The sequence below is a fragment of the Zingiber officinale genome, chromosome 4B (assembly GCF_018446385.1).
Source record: "Zingiber officinale cultivar Zhangliang chromosome 4B, Zo_v1.1, whole genome shotgun sequence".
Classification (NCBI taxonomy): Eukaryota; Viridiplantae; Streptophyta; class Magnoliopsida; order Zingiberales; family Zingiberaceae; genus Zingiber; species Zingiber officinale.
Genome location: NC_055993.1, coordinates 44,214,726 through 44,238,080, shown reverse-complemented (window position 1 = coordinate 44,238,080; position 23,355 = coordinate 44,214,726). Strand labels below are relative to the sequence as shown.

At 35.4% G+C, this 23,355-nt stretch overlaps 1 protein-coding gene across 3 annotated transcripts in view; it reads left to right on the top strand.

Annotated features, from left to right (window-relative positions):
• Nucleotides 1–3,106: 3,106 nt before the first annotated feature.
• The window catches only part of LOC121975009 (DNA polymerase lambda-like), a 58,462-nt gene continuing 38,213 nt past the window's right edge, over nt 3,107–23,355 (top strand). Inside the window, exons 1-4 of one of the 3 annotated variants that reach the window (XM_042526352.1) lie at nt 3,107–3,401; nt 3,783–3,920; nt 17,617–18,012; nt 20,596–20,637. In XM_042526352.1, coding sequence (XP_042382286.1) covers nt 3,138–3,401; nt 3,783–3,920; nt 17,617–18,012; nt 20,596–20,637 — 840 coding nt within the window. In that variant the 5' untranslated portion in view covers nt 3,107–3,137. Of the gene's footprint in view, nt 3,402–3,779; nt 3,921–17,616; nt 18,013–20,595; nt 20,638–23,355 lie in introns of all 3 variants that reach the window. The other 2 variants (XM_042526354.1, XM_042526353.1) reach the window with 2 other exon arrangements.

Below are 23,355 nucleotides of genomic sequence, written 5' to 3'. Positions count from 1 at the left end.
TGCTTTAAAGGTTACTACCTTCCCGTCTGTCCCTCTTTTCCTTTTGTAGATCCATTTACATCCAATAGCTTTTACACTATTTGATGGTTCTACAAGCTCCCAGACTTTGTTAGAATACATAGATTCTATCTCAGAATTTATTGCTCTTTGCAAAGATACTGCATTCTTTTCTTTGCCTGCACTTGATTAAACTTATTAGTTTTAAAAATTTTCTTAAATTTCCTTACCATGTATGTTGTTTCATCATCGTCGAAGGAGTTGTTGGCGTTTGATTCATCCTTCTTGGCTTTTAGAACAATGTTATTTGATTTCTCTATTTCCTGAGAATCTATACAACGAGACTCGTGAAGTTCAAAAGTTAAAAATAAGCTTTCAAGAGTACATACCTCAAGGTCCTTAGAGATGTAGTAAGCATCTACTAAGGCTAACCATTCTTGAGTTCTCGAAAAGGAGTTAAGTGCGTACCTTAAAGAGTCATGATTTGTTACCTTTTCTCCGAGGTTGTTAATTTGGGTGATTAGGTCTTTGATTCTTGCATGGAGTTGGGTTACCTTCTCTCCTTTGTTCATCCAGAGGTTCATCAGTTGGCTTAGGAGGATGTCCCGCTTAGCTAGTTTGGATTCTGAGGTACATTCGTGAAGCTTCAGGAATTTCTTCCAGAGATTTTTGGCGGAGTCGTAGTTTTCGATTCGGCTAACCTCCTGGGGTGGAAGAACACTGAGTAGATGAAACTCTGCTTTTTCTATTAGCCACAAAGTCGACTTGCTCCTTCTTCGTCCATGTGTATTCTTCTTTCTCGGCTCCATGATGATCCGTAGGTGCTACAAAACCGTACTTTATACTTAAGATAATTTCGAAATCAGTTTTAAAGAATACCTCCATGCGCTTCTTCCAAGTTGCAAAGTCTCCCTCAAATTTCGACAGGTAGATGCTGGATTCAGCCATTTCTTTTGCTTCGGATGAGGATTAGTCCTACTAAAGCGAGTCTGGCTCTGATACCACTTGTTAGGATTGGTGCGACCAACAAGAGGGGGTTACTTGTCTGCATAATAATAATAATAATAATAATAATAATAATAATAATAATAATAATAATAATAATAATAACCTTTCTCGATCTTTTGAAATAATAAGCTACTTGTATAAAAAGAATTGATAAATTAAAAGGAAAGATGCTATCGATTTTTTACTTAGTTACAATTGGGAAGGTTGTTAATCCAAGAAATAATAATAATAATAATAATAATAATAATAATAATAATAACCTTTCTCGATCTTTTGAAATAATAAGCTACTTGTATAAAAAGAATTGATAAACTAAAAGGAAAGATGCTATCGATTTTTTACTTGGTTACAATTGGGAATGTTGTTAATCCAAGACTCTGAAGCACTACTCAAATTCTCCTTTCGTCATAGGCGGAGAAGTCTCTTATAAGCGTTGGAAGCACACATAGTGTTGGTTGGTCCTAGGAACATCGTACTAGTTCCACTGTACAAAAATTTTGTACAAGTATCGAACCTTTTCTAACAACCTATTATGTTCTTTAGAAATTAAATTCGGCATCGCAAACGGAACTTAACATTATTGATTCCAAATTTAACTTATCTGTTCTTAGTGGTTTATACTTGGATCACAAACGATGCTTAACATTATTGATCCAAATCCACCCATGTTACAAATTCAATTAAATATTAATTTCAGAAATCGGCTTCCAAGTTAAACATGGCGAGGCACTAGACCTTCTTGGGTATGGGAGCATCCACCACTTCCTAGACAAAGCCTTTTAATGAAATCTAATATTTAATTTTCTTATATAACCCTAGTTTTAACCAAAAGGAATAATCGAATCACAAATTCGAAAAACGAAAAAAACACAAACTCGAATCACAAATTCGAAACCTAGAATCATATGCCTCTTGTGTGTTGGTATTTCAAAAAGTATACAAAGAAAACTAGTATGATACGGAATAGAATTACTAGTTATACCTTTCTTTGTAAACAACAACTTCTTGATCTTCGACCGTATTCCTCTTCTTATCTCGGACGTCGTGTGGATGACGATCTACCAAGACGAGAACCACCCAAGCTTCCTTCTTCTTCTTGTGAGTTTCGGCCGCCACAATAATTCCAAGAATAGATGAGGTTCGGTCACACCACCAAGCTCTAAGGGATGTTAGAAACAAAACCTCCTATCTCTCCTTATTCCTTAAGCAAGATCCGGCCACCAACCAAGCTCCTTGAGATGTAGATGCCGCCGGCCAAGGAAGAAGAATAGGAGAGGGAGAGGGTGTGAAGGGCCGGAGACGTGAACCCAAGCAAGCAGAACCGAAGCGAAAGACCTGAACCCAAGCGAGCGGAACCGGACCAGAAGACTCGGACCAAAAAGTCAATAGAGGATGACTTTTTGGTTCCGGGTGCCCAGAGTTGAAAACTTAGCCAAATTCTACAGAACCGCTTTATAGCAAGCGGAACCCAAGCTCTCGGCCATTCGGAATATGGCTCACTCGAACCCAACTTCCAATCTTCAAGCAATCTTCCACTTTAGTTTCTCGTCCCTTGAAAACACTGCGCGCCTTCTTCTCGTCCGTCCACGTACTCTTCGCAGCTCCTCACCCCTCAGACGCACCGAATCCATCGGCTCTCTTCCGTGTCGTCCTTCTCGCTAGCTGCGTCTTTCACTCGACTTACTGTGCTCTTAAATTCCTACACACTTAGACACAAGGGTTAAAGACCAACAGAACCTAACCTAACTTGGTTGATCACATCAAAACTATTTTTGGATACTAACATAACTATCACAAAATTCAATATAGTTTCTCTTTTTCATTTGATGTTTAAATTCTATATTCATTATTTTTCACTCCTATATGTTTATTTATATCTCATGCGACAATACTCATGTGATAATGTTTTATGACTCACCATCGTATCGTCTTATAAGGACGGTAGAATATTTTATAATGCCTCATTTAAGTGGTGATCATCTAAAATTAATAGAAAATTAAAGTGTTATGAATCACTTATGCCGATTTGAATTTTGATTTACATGAAAATTTAAAAATAAAACTGTATTTGGGAAAATCTATTTGGATGTAAAATGACAAAAGGGGGAAACAAAAAGACTTACATCGTCTGTATGTACGATTTGATCGCCGCCATAGCAGCTTCGGTTGTTCATCCCTCCTGCAGAACACGCGTCATCTCTCCGCCGGCGGCTACCGACTATGAAGAAGACGTTGCTTTCGTGGTTGCGAGCTTGATTTATTATTATTATTTTTGGATGGCCCGAAAAGGAGGCTCCAAGAAGCCGCAGCATTCTTCTCCTCCAGATTCCGATGGCATGTTCCAGGGCATGGTCGTCTTCTTGCTCCCCAAGGGCGTCCAACTCCGAAGGCTTCAGGTATATCGTTCTTCGTTCCCCGTTTCCTTTTCAGTCTTGATGCAATGCCGCAAAGAGCTTTGTGCGGGTTTAGGTTAAAGAACCAACGGGATCTGCCGTATCTTCATTTTGCATGCTAACTGCGTTATACTTGATCTAACATTAGGTCCAAATATAACATAAGTTGCCTTGGTCTCCTATTTTAACTGCATTGCAATAACTAAATTCTACGAATTCTGCACTTATAATTTGAAGCTTAGTTGTTCGTGTTGATTAATTGTTAAACATTAACAAATTATGCCTTTCTCCTTTCATCGGGGAGTGCATTTTATAATAGTTTTGCCTAAGTTTTTCTTTTTTAAAAATGTATTTTACCGGAACTGATTGGACATTTGCCAGTAGGTATGGAGGCAGAAGCTGACCCAAATGGGAGCTGTGGTTGGTGATAATCTTTCTAAGAAAGTAACCCATATCTTTGCTACCAACTATGACATGTTTCTACAACAATTGAGCCCGGAAAAGTTGTCTCAATTTAAAGGAGTAAGCTTCATTTTTCACTGATGCTTTTGTTTAGATGCTCTTCAATGATTCTTGTTTAAACCTTTTCAATGACCTATATAGCAAACAAGTGTAAATAAAAAAATGCCATTTTAAAATTATTCGGAATACTAAAATAATTTGGGTCTAGGTCTAAATAAAAATATTTTTTTGTAAGTGCTCAAGTCCTCTTGTATAAAAGCAAAGGGATGTATAACATTGTGTGAATTATAGGGATATTAAGCTAACGAGTTATACTATGTGTTACAGTCAAAATTTATTGGTTCACGGGATCTGGTGCTCCTTGCAAGGATAAACATGCGTCAGAGGGCTTGTGGGGAGTCATCCTAGTGAGGCCCCTCTGATGCCTAAGTCATCATGGGTGTTCCAAGGAAGAAGGTAAAAAATGTAGAAGTTGAGAAACTTAGATTAGGATTAGTGTAAAAACATATCCCTTTTCACCATTACCTCGCTATTTATATACCCTCATGCTCACAACCCTAACGATTAACGGATTACGAGTTGCAGGTTGTGGGTGCTGGAGAGGCATTATTATCGGGGGTAACACTATAAAACATTGGGAAAGAGTCATAGAAAAAAGATTAAGAAATTATATCAAAGTGACCAGAAATTAATTTAAATCCATTCTTAAAAAGTCGACAATAGAAGTTATACATCTCTCAATATCATGAAAAGAAGTAAGTCTTATGCATGATATTCATTGACCTTAAAAAAGCTTATAGCCGAGTCTTGAGGGAAATTATATAAAGAATTCTAGAAAAAAAAACAAAAGATTTAGGCTTAGTTGACTAAAGACAAAATATATGGAATTTAGTTTACTAGTAGTTAGACGTAGCAAGATAATTATTAAGATAGGAAATAATGAGTTATCTATAACTGAGAGCTTTAAGTATCTAGATTTATTTTTGTAAAAGGATGGAGACGTTGATAGAGATGTTTTATATATGATATAGGTAGGATGGTTGAAATGGAGGAGGACATCATGCATTCATTGTATGGTACCTCTAAAGCTTAAAAAGAAGTTTTATAAAATGATGGATAAGGATGAAAGTCCCAGAGATGATGATGTAAGGTAGATGTGGGGATATATGAGGATGAATTGGATAAGAAAAGAGAATATTAGAAAGAAAGTCAGACTTTTGTACCTATTGAAAGAAGACTAGACATGCATTTAAGATGGTATGAACATGTACTTGGATAATCAATAAATGTCCCAATTAGGTGATGTGAGACCATGACAAATATGTATATTAATTGAGGAAGAGGGAGATCAAAGAATGCTTGGTTAGCAACCATAAAATCGGAAGAGATTTATTTAAATATAGATGATGATATGAGGGGATTAAACCCAATGGAGTAGGAGGATCCTTATAGCCGACCTCATTTAGTAGGATAAAAGTTTAGTTGGTGTTGTTGTCTAAATAAAAATAAGTTTCTATTATATTATTTTAAGTTATTTTGCCGTAATCTTATTGTAAGGCCTATAAAAATGACTACCATCCTATTGTTATATTAATTGAAGGAGTAATATAAACTACTTTTTTATATATCCTTTTTTAACTAAATCACCACCTTAGGCATGCGATTATGACTCATTAGTTGAAGTACATAACTCTATTTTGAGCTGCATCACATATGTGGAGAACGATTTACGAGTAAAGTAGAACTCTTATCTTGGATCCATGGACAAAACAAATGAATTGTTCATCTTGCATAAAGTAGTATTACTTTGAAAGGTAAACAAACTCATTGTAAGTGATCATGATAAAACCATCCAAAGATATATATTACTAACATGTCAGCTTGAAAATATGGAATACCAAGAGTAATCATGTATTAAAATGCATTCTACCTTATAAAAAAAATACAAGAATATGAAAATTTCCACTTTATCTTCAAATGTTTTAGGTGGTCCACCAATCGCCTTCATGTTTGATAGAAGTGCAAAATTATTTTATGTTGTTAAAACTTTTATTCCCTGACAAAATGATAGGTGTGATAATTTTATGCAAAAATATGAGTGGGAAAAATGATTGGCTGTTATTCCTCAACGAAAAAGATACATATTTTTATAGTTATAATGGGTGTATCACATCCCAACAATAAAGGAATAAAAAATATTATCCTACTATATTTACAAAATACTACCAAATCACATAAAATCCTATTATGCAAAATCACATAAAATCCTATCAAATCAAATAATTTGATATCAAATATTGGACTAAATCATATAGGATTTTTATGTTAATCTTGTTGGGCGTTACAGAAGACGAAAGGGTTCGTCTCTTTCGTTGCTGCAAAACGCCAAGGAGACGAAGGGGTGTCCTTTCCCCTTCGTCTTCCTTAACCTTCTTATTTAAGGTGCGTCTAAGCCATGAGAAGAGGGACGGTGGAGAAGGTTTCAAAGGTGATCAGTGAGGGCAGAAGGGTGTGGTGACGGTGATTTGGTCGAGCAAAGGAGAACGTCCAGAGGCTGGGATTTGGCTCGTGAACTTTGTAGTGCTTTCCGGTTGCCCCGTGATCGTGCTTCTGACAGCGGCAGCCTCTTCGTCGACCGGTGTCTTCAGTTGCGATTTCTTCGGGAGATCACTGTGAGTGATTACCGTTCTTTGTTTTTTTTTTCATGCCTCAAAAGACCTACAATGGTATCGAGCATGTATTTAAAGCATGAAAATCGACGCGAAAAGGCTCGCGTTTTTTCTGAATCGATTAACCAATTGATTCAATTGAATTGAATCGATTGAAATTGCAGTTCAATCGATTCAAAATTGCGCAGATTTCTTGGATCGATTGAAGAGAAGAAAAAAAACGCAAACAATGCTTTTTGACGAAGCACAGTGAAAAAAAACCCTCATTGAATCGATTCATGAATCGATTAAAGGCATGAACAGTAGTTTTTTTTCAAAGCACAGTGAATCATGCGAAAAAAAATGTTAATTAATGATACATTTTTCTTTGCATGAAAAAAAAACGTTAACTTTTGTTTAAATTTTAATTAAATATATTTATTAATTAATTAAATACATACTAAAATGTATTATTAATTAATAAATAAATATTTAATTAATTTATGGTTCAATTTACTGAAAATGGAACCCTACTAACTTGTCCAATCAAACTCAGGTCTAGTTTAAATTATTAGTTGATTTAAGCAGACCAATTTAATTCAATGATACCTAAAGCTGGTTCAAATTATTGTTAGTTTAACCAGCTCGGTTTATTATTGAATTAATTAGGATGATCTTGATTACAGTAGTTGGGTTGATCAAATATGACCGGATTAGTTCTGTCGTGTCAGATTTGATCATAAAAATTAGATTTGTTCTAATGGATCAGACTTAATCTAATGGGCATTGGATGAATCAAACGGACCTGAGTTTGATCAATAAGTCTGAGATTGACTCAAATGAGCTTAACCAATAACAGAACATAGGTCAAAAATCCCTGTCCAATTAGATTAGTTCTAATAAGGACAATAGATTAAGCTTATGATCCGGATTCCTGATCGACCGATCCAATGTGTCAGTCACATGAGACTCTCTAAAATAAGGGAATTTGTTTTTCTTAATTGTTTGTGCATTCTGTATATTTTGTTATATATGTGGGAATTGAATTGGACCAGTTTTTATTACTGGTTTGTCAGTTTTGTACTGACATCATGATTTTCAATTCCAGAAACAAAGAACGATATACACGATGACTAGTCGCAATGAATGACAACATGAGCTATGGGAGGAGATCAAGAAGCTGGAATATAATCCGGATCACGGAGTCAGTAGACTTATTGGTCGGCTTGATTAGTTGTTCTGGAATCTCGAGCAAGAAGGGTATCAAGTCCAGGAAACAGAAAGAAGATGGTGTCTGGTTTATTCATTATCGGAACATCTAAGGCAGATAGCATTCTAACTTTGGGATGATTCTAATGGGCACATCTCATACTTAGAGACGTGTAGACAGTTATTTCATTTGGAATGAGGTCCTGATGAATCTGAAGAGAATCCAGATCCCGAAGATATGGATCTCGAAGAATCTGAGGAGGATCCAGAAATGGATTCTGAAGATTTAGAAGAGGATCCAAATCCCGCAGAATCTGAAGATGATTCGGAAATGAACCTCGAATAATTTGAAGAGGATCCAGAAATGAATCCTGAAGATTTTGAGGAGGATCCAGAGATGGATCCCGAGGAGGATCTAGAGATAGATTCCGAAGAATTAGAGGAGGATCCTCAAAAGTGTGTAGAAGATCCAGAAATGGATTTGATGGATACATCTGAGGCTGAACCACCCATCATAGAATCCGGGACAAATGGGATGCAATTACCCACTGCTCTAGCATTTATCCTAGTGGGAGTAGTGCTAGCTTATCTATGTTACTAGTGTTCTGTTTACTGTCGTTATGTACGAACAGTGTTTGCTCATCCAGTTTTTGAGTCATGTAATAATTTCTGTCGTTATGTACGAACAGAATTATATAATGAGAAGTTATGTTATATGTTAACAAACTGGGAAATGATTAGTTCATTTCATGACATGATTAGTTCATGTGAATATGATTCGTTCATATATCCATATGATTAGTTCATATGAAAAATGATTAGTTCATTTTAATAATGATTCGTTCATTAGATGGGATATGTGTAATATGATTGATCAGTGTTGATTTGATTAGAACATACAAATGATGAGTGGAAACAATGCTATCACTTGATTTTGTAAATTAACTCTAATTTACACTGAGTCAATAAATAATTACACATATATGAATTACACTGAAATAATAAATAATGTGGTTATTTATGTAGATCATGACAACTAAAAACATCATAGCTGAACTCAATAAGGGTGAGAAATTATATGGGGATAACTACAAAATCTGACATCTTAAGATACAATACGTTCTTGAGGAACAAGAAGTTCTAGAGGCTGTAAATCAAATCATGGAGGAACTGATTGATGGTTCTATAACACAGCACAGACGTGATCTTGATGCCTATAAATCATGGAAAAGGAAGAACTCCATTGCTAAGGGTATATTGATTAGTTCAATGGTGGATGACCTGGTATTTAAGTATGAGCCATTACCATCTGCTCATGCTGTTTGGGCAACCCTTAGAGAGAAGTACAGTGGAGTAAGTCTGAGCAAGCTCCGTCAGTTAACTATCAAGTTTGATAGCTATAAAAAACGCTCGAATGTTACTATGGCCCAACATCTCAGGGAGATGGGTAATATAATTCGAGAGCTTAAGACTGCTGGTTATGTGTTGACCGATGAACAACATGTTCAAGCAGTTATTCGTTCCCTACCTGATTTTTGGGAAACGATGAAACAGAATTTGACCCACAGTGAGAGTATCAAGACTTTCACCGATGTCTCACATCATGTTGAACTTGAGGCGGAGAGGATTGAATCCGCAAGGATTTCTGGTCAAACTTTTGTAGCTGAAGGTTCTGGTTTCAAGAATAAGAAAAGATGGTTTAAGAAAGGAAAGGGAAAAGGAAAGGAGGGTAGTGCTGTGGCTGTTAAAAACCAAATCAAGAAGAAAGGAAAGAGATATGGACAAAGACCTATGAGCAAGTTGACTTGCTTCAACTGTGGTAAGAAGGGCCATTTTGCTCGGGAGTGTGCTGAGCCTAAAAAGGTAGATCCAACTTTGTCTTCTTTCCACGAGCAATATGTTGCAAGTACAGTGTTGTTAGCTGATTCGTATCCTTTGTGGATTATAGATTCAGGAGCAACGAATCACGTAGCTCGTGATCGAGCTACATATGTGGAGTACCGTCGGGTACCAGCGGGCAACAAAAGAATATATGTAGGAAACAATACAAGAATTGAAGTCAAAAGAATTGACACTTACAAGCTCAACCTACGTGATGGAGGCACCTTGTTTCTTCATGATGTCCTATATGCTCCTGAGATTCGACGGAATCTAGTTTCCGTCATTTGTCTTCTTGATTTAGGTTACAATGTAAATTTTTATAGCCGTTGTGTGGAATTTCGAATTAACTCTGTGTTAATTGGATATGATTATGTAACAAATGATTTTATGATTCTTGTTGTAGAACCAAATAATAATGATGGTTGTTTTTCAAACATTGCTCTTACTAGTAATGCTGATGTTAATGATGAAATTTGACATGCTAGATTGGGACATATAGGACAAGAACGAATGAATAGATTAGCTAAGGAGGGTCTCTTAGGCACTCATGCTAAGATTAACTTGTCTATATGTGAGCATTATCTTGCTGGAAAGACGACTAGGAAACCATTTGGTAAGGCTATTAGGGCTGAATCACCATTGCAATTAATTCATTCGGATATTTGTGGTCCGATGAATATGAAGGCTAGAAATGAGAGTTCTTATTTCATTACATTTATTAATGACTTCACACGTTTTGGTCATGTGTATTTGATTTCTCACAAATCTGAAGCATTGGATTGCTTTATTCGTTACTTGAACGAAGTTGAGAATTAATTGAAATGTAAGGTTAAAACCTTGCGCACTGACCGTGGAGGTGAATATTTGTCTGATCAGTTCAAGACAATGTGTAATGAAAAGGGATTATTAGACAGCTAACTATCCCTAGAGCTCCATAGCAAAATGGGGTTGCTGAAAGAAGAAATAGGACTTTTCTTGAAATGGTTAGGTTTATGATGGCGCAGGCTAATTTGCCAATCTCCTATTGGGGAGATGCATTATTAGTTGCGGCCTATATACTTAACAAAATGCCTTCAAAGTCAGTTCCATCTACCCTACATGAACGTTGGACAGGCAGAAAGCCGGATTTAAGTAATCTGAGACCTTGGGGGTCAGCTGCCTACGTTCATGATAAGACTCACGAACATGGAAAATTAGGACCCAGAGGTAAGAAATTTATCTTTATAAGGTAGACTTCTAAGGGTTATGTTTTCATTGGTGAGCGACAAGATGAAATCATTTCTGAAATAGAGTCAAGAGATGCTACTTTTCTTGAAACTGAGTTCCCAACATGAGGTGAAGTTGATAAGACAATTCCTCTATATGAGATAGAGGAGGAGGATAATGTTCCTTTATCAACAGATCAGGAGATGCCTGAATCTAGTCAATTGAGTGGGAGTAATTTGCCACTGAATGAGTTAGTTTCTCAACAGTCTAACCTTCGAAGAAGTAGTCGTCAGATTATTTCTCGGAGAAGGTTTGATATTGAGAATGAGGCATTGATGGTTCTCCCAGTTGATGATGAGGAACCTCGAATAGTTGAGGAAGCTTTGAGAAGCTCAGTTAGAAAAGAATGGAAAATTACAATGGAGGAAGAAATGGAGTCAATGAGAAAGAATCAAGTTTAGGATTTAGTCGATCTTCCTCCGGGTCGAAGGACTATTGGGAATAAGTGGATTCTCAAAGTAAAGAGGAAAGCAGATGGATCGATTAATCGATACAAAGCTCGATTAGTTGCAAAAGGATATACCCAAATGGAGGGTATTGACTTTGAAGAGACATTCTCCCCGGTTGTGAAGTTTGTGTCAATACGTGTCATCCTAACTATAGTAGCACAATATGACATGGAATTACATCAGATGGATGTAAAAACGACTTTCCTTAATGGTAATCTTGACGAAGAAATCTATATGGTACAACCAGAAGGTTATGTTGCTGAAGGCTAAGAGAAAAGAGTATGTAGACTTCGGAAGTCTATATATGGGCTAAAGCAAGCGTCAAGACAATGGAACATAAGATAAGATTTAATAAAGTAATATTGTCTTATGGTTTCGAAATGATCAATGAGGATCATTGTGTTTACCTAAGAAAGGAAAAAGGAAAGTTTATCATTTTATCATTATATGTTGATGATATGCTAATAGCTGGAAGCGACATAAAGTGTGTGATAGAAGTCAAAAGTTGGTTTTCATTACAATTTGACATAATAGATATGGGAGAAACAGAGTACATCTTAGGAGTAAAGATCGTTAGAGACCAATCAAAGAGGCTTTTGGGTTTGTCTTAAGAAGCTTATATCACTAAGATGTTGCAACACTTCAATATGTCAGATTGCAACGTTGAACAGACGCCTATAGTGAAAGGTACTGTCTTGAGCAAAAGTATGTATCCCAAGACTCCTGAGGAAATAGTCGAAATGAAGAAGAAACCATATGCCAGTGCCATTGGTAGTTTGATGTACACTATGTTGTGTACTCGTCCTGATATAAGCTATGTTGTTGGCTTAGTCGTTTCCGGTCAAACCCAGGATCGAGACATTGGAAAGCGGTGAAGAGGATATTCAGATATCTCAAAAGAACAACGAATTATTGCCTCTCCTTCCAAGGATCAAATATGAGTCTAAGTGGCTACACAGATGCAGATTGGGCAGGGGACCTTGATGGTAGAAAATTCACATCTGGCTATGTCTTCTTGCTGAATGGTGGCGCCATCTCATGGAACAACAAGAAGTAGGCTTGTGTAGCCTTGTCGACAATGGAAGCTGAGTATGTGTCTTGTGCAAGAGGCTGTGCAAGAGGCTGTCTGGCTAAGAAGGTTCCTGAAGCATCTGAAAATTGCCGAGGATAGTGGGAGTCCTGTTACTGTGTACTGTGATAGTCAAGCTGTAATAGCTTTTTCTAAGGATCTCAAATATCACAACAAAGACAAGCATATAGAAATTAAGTATAATTTTGTAAGGGATATTGTTGACAAGAAAAAGGTGATTTTTGAGTACATCCCTACACGAAATATGCTTGCTGATCCTTTTACTAAGCCATTAACTAAAGAGTCATTTCATGGACATGTGAAGTCTTTGGAAAATCGAAGAATGCAACTAATTGTAAAGACATTTTGATAAATGAAAAATGACATGATCTATTCAGTGTATATGTCTTTGCTACATTCGAATAAAAGTCTCGATAAGAATGTTGTCCACTCACATGGACAATCATCTCTATTTGTTGAGTACAAATAGAGGTAAGACCGTTGCTTATGAGACAACTTATGTAGCTGTGAATAGAGACATACCCATAAGTTAAGGTCGCCTTGATAATTGTGTCAAGATGAGATCATTTGTGTAATGATTGGAGTAAATGCACCCCACCATTTACTGAATCTACTTAAAGATCAGATTAGAATTCATATGTTGAATTCAGGATTAGACATTAGGTATTTCTAGATCGAAATCTGTTAAATTTTGGGAAAAACATGCGCTCTTTTTGGTAAAGAGAATAACATCGTAGCATGTGATTCATACCACATGTGCTATGGCGACAAGAAGGGTAGTAGGAGAATGGATCCCTGCTTCTCTACTATGTGAGACCCTTGAGATTATAAGTTAATCTCGATCTCACCCTAAGTGACTATTTAGCTGTCTACTTGAAGTTTTGATCAGTGTCTGCTACTTTAGCATGTTTTCTATTGGCTATGAATGATTCGGTCTATGGAGCATAACTAGGAAAGCGACTGATTAGAACGAATAAATTCTAGCTAAAAAGGAAGATTAAGATTGATTTACATCTGTGACATTTGTTCACTGGTACCGGTTACATTTTTAATTCAGTACATAAAATATAATTGTGAATAATTTGTTTGATTGGAGATGTTGAACATGCTCTTGACATATGGTCAATATGAGAGATTAGAGATGTTCATAATGATGTAAATAATTTAATCTGGGGTAAAGGCAAGTCATTTATGTCTCTGATTCGTTCTATGGAGCAGCTAAGTAAGGTGTGACAATCTTCTTAGCAATTAAATACTCAGTGTGCTTGCTGTCGCACGAACCATTTTCCCTAATGTATGGAATGGATATTCTGATCTGGTTTTCGTGACTTGATCTTCATAAAGTCTATGTGACTAATTTGCTTTGGTATTCGTGACTTGATCCTCATAAAGTCTATGTGACTTATTTGGTCTTTGTGACTAATGTCGCTCTGGCCTTCGTGACATGATCACCTTGTAGTCTATGTGACTGACATGATCTATGTGACCATATAACCTTGTGGATTGACTTGGACGAGTGGGAGATGTTGGGCGTTACAGAAGACGAAAGAGTTCGTCTCTTTTGTTGCTGAAACGCTCATTTGCTGCAAAACGCCAATGAGATGAAGGAGTGTCCTTTCCCCCTCGTCTTCCTCAACCTTCTTATTTAAGGTGCGTCCAAGCCATGAGAAGAGGGACAGTGGAGAAGGTTTCAAAGGTGATCAGTGAGGGCAGAAGGGTGAGGCGACGATAATTTGGTCGAGCAAAGGAGAACGTCCAGAGGCTGAGATTTGGCTCGTGAACTTTAAGTGCTTTCTAGTTGCCCCGTGATCGTGCTTCCGACAGCGGCAGCCTCTTCGTCGACCGACGTCTTCAGTTGCGATTTCTTCGGGAGATCACTGTGAGTGGTTATCGCTTTCATTTCGTTTTATTTCACGCTCTCAAAAAGACCTACAAATCTTCACTTCCCTCAAGCTTAGCCGTAGTATTGATGAGTCCAAGTTTGCTAACAAGAAATTCATGAATTTGTTCTAATAATTCTTTTGTAAGTAAAACAACTGCTTGATGAGTAGTAGGAACATATTCAACACTAGGATTCCTTTCTCTTGCTTTTCCTTAATGAAGTATCCATTAACTTCAACATATTTGGTTCTATACTAATAGTTGATTTATTGTCACAAAAAAGCTACTAATAGTTGATTTATTGTCACAAAAAAACTGCATAGGACTTTCAAACTCTATCTTTAATTTTTTCTTCACTCTTCTCATCTAGACAAGTTGGCACACTCCATGGGCCATAGATATGTACTTGGCTTTTACACTACTTCTTGCAACAAGGAATTATTTTTTACTGTGCTAGTTACCAAATTTCCCCATACTAATGTAGAATAGTCATATCTTGACTTTCAATTAGTGATTGATTGAACCCAATCTTTATCAGTGAATGCGCTCACTCTTTGATCATTATTTTTTGCAAAAAAAAAATCTCTTTTCCCTAGTTTGTTTCAAGTACCTTAGATTTCTATATACCCCTTGGCATGGTGAGTGCATATATTGACTTACTAAACTTACTACAAAAACAATGTCCGGTGAGTATGTGAGAGAAATATTTTTGACAAGATGTGAATAGCTTTATTCATCAGTCTTCTCTCAAACATTCTTCCTTTATTTCCTAGCACAATCAATGTTTCACTGGCTTATATCCCAACATACTCGTTTCTTGAAAGAGATCTAATGTGTACTTTCTTTGAGAGACCAAGATGCCCTTTTTGCATATAACAATTTCCATTCCTAGACAATACTTACACCATGGCTACCGATATCATGCTATCCGGTCACAAAATTTACTATTCCACGGGACGATTGACATCTACACGGTACTTACACCATGGCTACAAGGTCATCACAACCGTAGAGGGTGTTGGACCCCCTTGGGGCATTTGCAGCGTTGCGATTTTTTATTTTTTTTATATTTTTTTAATTATTTGTTAAACAATATTTTCTTTTCCCTATTATTTTTTAATACATTATTTGTTTTCTTTATTACTAGTTTTTTCCCCTCTTTCGTGTATTATTTTTTTCTCTAAAATAAATAAAGAGAAAAAAAAATACCTTCAAGATAAATAGAGGAAAAACAAAACTTCTTAATCTCTTTAAAGATGATTACCCTTTTTCATTCTTAGAAAAAAAATTTAAATATAATATAATTTCTAACTTTATAAAATTTTATATATTACTACTAATAAACTAAATTAGTTTATATATAAATTAGATTTAATTTTAAATTAATCAAAATATATCTAAATTAAATATACTTTAAACCTTCTTGATGGACTTTAGTTAACCTAAATCAACTTTTACTATAAGAATTAAATATTTCACAAGATGACATCAAAACTTAAACTCAACAATCAATGTATTAAATATAACTTAATAATAAGCATCTATAACAATCAAATATTAATAAAAATAATTTTAATTAATATATTTTTTGTTAAAAAAAGTACTAAAACCATATTAGGACGTTTCGTCACAATACTATACCAAAATCGTATTGTTCTAATCATATATCGAAACTTTGGATCAAAATTTTAAACCTTGCATGCAACTGTTGAGTTTTACATATTACTTTTACTAGCCAATCATCTACCCGCATGTGAGCAACTTGCCCATCTTGCAGCCGTATTTTGTTGTTTGGTACGTCATATGTGAGGGCTTCAAGCAGGGAAGTGAACAGGTCGTCCTATTCATGCAGAAGCTTGGTCCATCCATATTTCGCCAAACTGCAGAGAAACATTCATTTTGTTTCATATGTAGGTTTCAAAGAGTTAGACAATCTTTAGCTGATAGAAATTTTTGAAGGTGAGTCAACTATAGAATTTGACCTTAGAAGTAGGCATTGGAGTCTATAGGTTTCTTGTGTTGCTGGGATAGTAGTTTCAAGGAGGCCATAGGTTGGTAAATTCTACTAGCACTGGCAGTGTAATGTTAATGTCCAATAAAAGGTTGAGTGTGGTTTAGGTCTTGGGTATTGTCCTTGTAGGCATTCAATGAGGTGTATTAGGTTCAATTCTAGGTTTGATTGATTTTGGTTCTGTGCTGGAATGATTTTGTACAAGTATGGACCTGTGTTGACACACAGTATAGGTTGGTCCTGCTCAGCATTGCCAACCTAGAACTTAACAAAGGAGGAGTAGGAGGTTCAACTCTTGTGAGAGTTGCCAACAAAATGTACAAACCTATCATCCCGACATCACATTTGTTTCCATGTATCTAGGCGTGGGAGCTGAAAAGGATGTTGACCTCTATTGAACTAGATGACACCAGGGTATGAAATGTCGTTCCATGCCACCCCGCATGGACGATTTTTACTGTTCCGTCGGGCGGCCGAAACTGGCACGGGAGGCGTCCCCATCTCGTCGACGTCGGAGGAGACGCGGGACGCCTCCGTTGGCGTCGGAGGAGACGCGGGACAGCTCCGGTGGCGTCCCGCGACGCCTTCTATGGTGCCGAAGGCGTCCGGTAGGGTCGCCGGATGCTTCTGGCGTCGTCGGAGCATCCGGCGACGCTTCTAGCGCCACCGGACGCCCCCCACGGGATCGCTCGCGATCATCGCGGGCGATCTTGCGTACGCAGGGTTTTTTTAATAATTATTTATTTTATTTAATTAATTTAAACAATTTCTAAGGAGGATGTGTGATATTTCAAAGAGTCTTTTATAAACCCTAATTAAAATATCCTAATAAAATATATAAAAAATATATTTAAAATTAAAATAAATTTTATTAATTAATATTCTGAAAAAATAATGTTTTAAATTTTATTTAAAAATTTTAAAAAATATATAATAATTCTTATTTATATTCTAATATATTTTTTTATTATTTTGAATTTCGTTTAAATTTTTTAAAAAATTTTAAAAAAAGAAATGGGTGTTTTAGAATTTTATTCCATTTTGAAGATTGGGTGTTTTAGAGGCATATCTGTATTTGTTGGTCCTTTGGTTATACCTTCATAGTAAATAAAGAAATGTGTGCCTAGGGAAGTTATCAACAAAAGTTCCTACTAACCATTTATCTTTTTGCCAGACTATGTATATGATCTGCTTTTTGCATAAGATTTTGCAACGCATTTGTTGTTCTTGCATATGTTGTTCTGTCTGTAGCTATTGAAGTTCATAGTGCAACTTCTTAATATCTATCCTTGATGATTTTATTTCCCTTGTGCTGTTTCAGTGTTTACTGTGCTATAAATGGTTGGAGAACTGTCTAAAATTAGGAGAAAAAATAGCTGAAGAGCCATATGTGATGACATTTGAGAGAGGTGGATCAGCAAAGCGCTCTTGCATAATATCTCCTGAACCATCTGAAACAAGGCATTCTGATGATGAATCACTAAGCCACAAAAGATGCACAGTTTCATTTAAGAAGCCAAAGTTTGGGGAAGGAACAAGCAAAAAAGAAAAAGATTTGGCTGAGCAAGGAGATTCAGGTAAAACAGAATATGAAGGGTCAGGCATTCATGGAGTGGATGGATTATTGGTGGGAATGGGAGCTAGCCACAGTAGTAGCTTCCACAATGACACACAATCTGACTTTGATCCTGATGATTCCGGAACACCAGAAAATAAGGTAAAAACCTTTTAGACTTCTGCATGGATATTATTGTCACATATACGGGGGTTGGAACTTAAGAACTAAAATAGAATATGATGTATATTGACTTTGATCTATCTGAAAATATTCAGACTGTTTTATAAAATCGGAAACCTAGTCCAAGGCATAACCTAATCTTATCCTAAAACTTAGAATTTGTTACATTAGACGACAAATAAATGAATAAAAACTATTTCTGTACAAATTATTGATACAATCTTAACTCCCTTTCATCTTGTTCAGATTGAGTTCTCCAAGGGTTAATTTTTCTCTCTCAGTTGCCTAAAATGGAGGTCGCAACTTATTTTGACAGCCAGAACTCCACTCCCACAAATCTTTAATTCCCGTTTCTGTCCTCCCTTCAATCACCATAGACTCTAATTTCTTCCTCTATTTTCCTCCATTCACCTTAACTATTAAAAAATAAAGTTTGCTTGCAGGAAACTAACACAAGTCCCACCTCTATTTTTTTTTCAGTCCTAGTCCAAATTATCATCTCGGTTAGTCTTATTTCACCCAAAAAAAGTTTAAAATAATCCTTATGCATGACTCTAAACTATGTGTTTTTTCATTGGTCAATTTGCTAGTCTCTAGTTTAAAGACAAATATTTAAGCTAAATTTTACCTTAGCATTATCTTTCTTTGATCCCTTCTCTTTTTATAGATGACATAAGAAACTCATGAGTTTGTCCATCGGAAACATGAGGTATCCTTGGACTCTTGGAATACCATGATTGAGTTACATTCTCTTGGAATCAACTACTTATAGTTTTTCTACATCATCATCTTTGAAGTACTTAATGAATTCCAACTATCAATAGACAAGTAAAATTAAGAAACATTGTTTGTAAATTCATCAAAATGCAAGATTGAAGTGTAATTTTTTAAATGTGAAGGACTCTCATGTATGACGTCCAACATGTGTCATTTTCTCCTAGTGGTTCGAGTTTGTGACCTCCTTTCACCTGTGACTGCAACTCCTTGTTAAAGCCCTAATGATCCTCCCTACTAGCTACCAATACATATTCACATGAACCCTTAAATTCTAGGTATACACACAAGTTAATGGTAGCTATCTTTCCTCTTAAGCACCATATTGGCACAATAGCCTCAGCAACAAACTTCTTCCCACTACTGTGCTAAAGTCTTGAGCTCCATGGCTCTTTTAGCTATAGCAATGTACTTTCCAATACAAATCTATCGGTCCAAGGCATCTCTCCATCGTTACCTTTTCCATTGAGAACTATGACTTCTCACCACGTGGAACTAGCCCACAGAAGCAGGTACACATCTCTCCCTCCAAATCCTAAGCAAGTACACTTCAAATTTGGCAGTTCTAAACCACATAAAAAAACCCGGGTCATTTATGCTTTATTATTGTTTATTTTATTTTTGCTACTTAATTAATTTTTTACTACACTTTTGCACTCAAGGTTTTAGTTACATCTTGTAAATTTCAACTATCCACCCAACCTCTATATGCTATAATCGGTCCTACTGTTGGCTCTATAAATGACTACCAAATTAAAAAATAACAATTAAATTAGAATTGCTACAAATTTATATAAATAAAAATTGGATATATTTACCTTGAGTGTAGGGATATGATTTACCTTGAGTGTAGGGATTTAATGAAGTCTAGATTCTCTATATATATGAATAAAATTGATGAATAAAAAACATATAACATATTTTAATTCCTCCAAAATTTCTACATGATATTAGAGCAAACCTTAATCATTTCTCCATACACTAGTTTTCATTCTAAACCCTAGCCTCGATGCCGACATCTTTTCTCTTCCATTAGCTGCTACTGGCTTAGAAGGAATCGTTGATTATTGTTTGTTGTCGCTATATTTGAGTCATTAGAATCTCTATGCGTGAGCCACATGCGTCGTTGCTAGTTTACTAGTCTAATCACATGCGTCGGCGCGTGAAAGCATATTCGTTATTGAAAATCTCTTCGATTGCTACTATTCCATTTGCCCTGCTCCATATAACATCTTTGCAAATCTATTGAATCAACATCTGAACTATTCAGGCGTGGGACTTTTTTTTTGCACAATAGGTCTAGCATTTCTTTAGTATTTTAGATTTAGTTCTCTACTTTCTTTAGTTCTTGTTGCTCTTTGATAATATGATTGAGCAGAAGTTTATCATGATCTCTATTGATGAATATGCCAAATTCTCTCATACCAAGAATCGTTAAAATCTCCATCCATATCAATTATTGTCATTGTCGAGTCACATAAACCAAATATATGTCTTATTTCCTTATCGTCCAAATAAGTCATTGATTCTGGTGCCATAGATCATATCATTGGTAATTCTAATCAATTCTCCACTTTTCTGTCGCATACTTGTACTTCTATTGTTATTTTAGTAGATGGGTCAACCTCTTAGGTTCTTAGAAGAAACATAATTACACCAACTCCTTTAATTCCATTACACTCTGTCTTAAGTTTTCCTTATTTGTCTTTTAATTTATTTTTCGTAAGCAAACTCACCGATACTCTTAACTATTATGTCTCATTATTTCTTGATTATTATCTTTTTCAGGAGCTTATGACGAAGAAGATAATAGTGAAGGACATGAGTTTGGTGACCTCTACATTCTTAATGCATTGGTTGCAAAGTCCATTTTCTATTCTAAAATAATTGCCCCGTTTGAAGTACATTGTCGACTAGGCCATCCTTTTCTCTCAATATTGAAGAAATTTTATCCCCAATTTTATAGTGTATCCTTATTAGGTTGTGAGTTATGGCAGTTTGCTAAACACTATTATCTTAGTTCAAGTTCAAAAGTCAATGAACAAGCTAGTGCTCCTTTTGAATTAGTTCATTCAGATTTTTGGGAACCTTGCCCTGTTATGTCTCAAATTGGGTTTAAGTATTTTGTTATTTTTGTAACATGGGTATATTGATGAAAAGTCATTCTAAGTTATATTCTTTCATGTCTTTGTCTTTTATGCTGAGATTAAAACTCAATTTAATATTCTTGTATAAATATTACGAAGTAATAACGTTACAAAATACATATCAAAATCTTTTGAAACTTATATGACTCAATATGGTATTCTCCATCAGTCCTTTTTGTAGACATACCATCCCAAAATGGGTTGTTGAGAGAAAGAAGAGACACTTTCTTACTGCAAGAGCTTTATTATTTTAAATGCAGGTTCCTAAACAGTTTTGGGCTGATACAGTTTTCACAATTTTCTTTTTAATTAATCATATGCCATTGTCTGTTCTTCATGGTGATACTCCTTACCATGTTTCCTTTCCAAATAAGTCATTGTTTCCTATTGCACCTAGAATATTTGGTTATACATGCTTTGTTAGGATATTCATCCTTAGTTTATAAAACTTGATCTAAAATTCTAAAGTATGTTTTTTTGGGTGTTCTTGGGTTCAAAAAGGATATAAATGTTACTATCCTAATCTTAGCAAGTATTTGGTATCTACTGATTGTCACTTTTCTTGAACCACACCTTTTTATCTCTCTATCACTATAGTCAGGGGGAGGATAATGATTTATTATTTTATATCGTCATATCCTCTATTTTTGATCCTATTGTATTTGTTCTTGTTAAACCTCTCATACAGTAGGTTTATTCTTGGTGACATATTCCTCTTGATCCATGTCTTTTCCTAGCTACTTCAAGTGATGATCTTTCAGCTCTTCACAGAGGTAAATGTCAATGTACTTATCCAATATCTTCTTTTATGTCCTATAATCACTTCATCTTCTTGTTCCTTTATTGTATCTTTCATGAAACTTTATATCATCCTAGTTGGCATAATGCTATGATCGAAGAGATGAATGCTCTAGATGCAATGGCTCTTGGATGAAATTACCTGTAGGGAAAAAGACATTTAGATGTAAATGGGTGTTTGCAGTTAAAGTCAATCCTGATGGATCTATTGCTTGATCGAAAGCTTATCTTGTTTCTAAAGGCTATGCCCAAATTGGAATGGATTATTTGGTACTTTTTCTCTTGTTCCTAACTTCTATTTGGCTATTTATTTCCATGGTGGTTACTCATAATCGGCCCGTACATCAATTACACATCAAAAATATTTGTCTCATGGTGATCTTTAGGAGGAAGTCTGTATAGAGCAATCGCCAGACTTTATTTTGCTCAAGGAGAGTATGGAAAGTTTGTCATCATCATAAATCCTTATATAGTTTGAAATAAAGTCCTTGTACTTGGTTTGACAAATTTAGTCAAATGATTTAGTTTAAAATGAAGAAATATAAGTGTGATTATTATGTCTTCTATAGATAGTTGTTTCCACTAGCATTATATTGTTGGTTATATATGTGGACAATATTGTCATTACTGGAAATGATATTGTAGGTATCTTATCTCTTAAATCCTTTCTTCATATGATTGAGTAGTTTAAAATGAAGAAATATAAGTGTGATTATTATGTCTTCTATAGATAGTTGTTTGTACTAGCATCATCTTATTGGTTATATATGTGGACGATATTGTCATTGCTGGAAATGATATTGTAGGTATCTTATCTCTTAAATCCTTTCTTCATAGTCACTTTCGAACAAGCCAGTTTCATACAAAGGATTTAGAGATTTTAAAATATTTCTTGGGTGTTGAGGTAACGAGAAAGAAATTTTCTTATCTAAGAGAAAATATACATTTCTTATTGTCTAAGATATAAAAATTAAGGCTAAACCATATAGTACTCCAATGACTCCTAATTTACAACTCACAAAAAATGGTGAATTATTTGAGAATCTTAAGAGGTATAAAAGATTGGTTAGAAGTTAATTTATCTCACTATGACTCGTCCAGATATTGCATATTCAATCACTATTGTGATTTATTATATGACTTCTCCATAAATTAATTAATTTGTAGCTATAGAATAAATTTCGTATATTTGAAAAGAGCACTTGGATGAGGTATCTTATATAGCAAGCATCGCTATACTAAGGTTCTAGGCAGGATCAAAAGATGATCGAAGATCCACATTTAGTTATTCTATCTTTGTTGGGGGAAATCTAATTTTATGGAAAAGTAAGAGGCAGAATGTTGTTTCACGTTCGAGTGAAGAATCAAAATATAGAGATTTGGCAAAGCTTTGTGTGACATAATGTGGATATGTCAACTTTTAACTAAAATAGGTAACTTAAGTACCAACCAAATAAATTATGGTGTGATTTAAGCGGCTCTACATATTGCTTCCAATGCCGTATTTCATGAACAAACTGAGCATATTGAAATTGATTGTGTGAAAAGATTCAGCAAGGTTTGATCTCTATAGGGTATGTGAAGATAGGAGAACAGTTGGGAG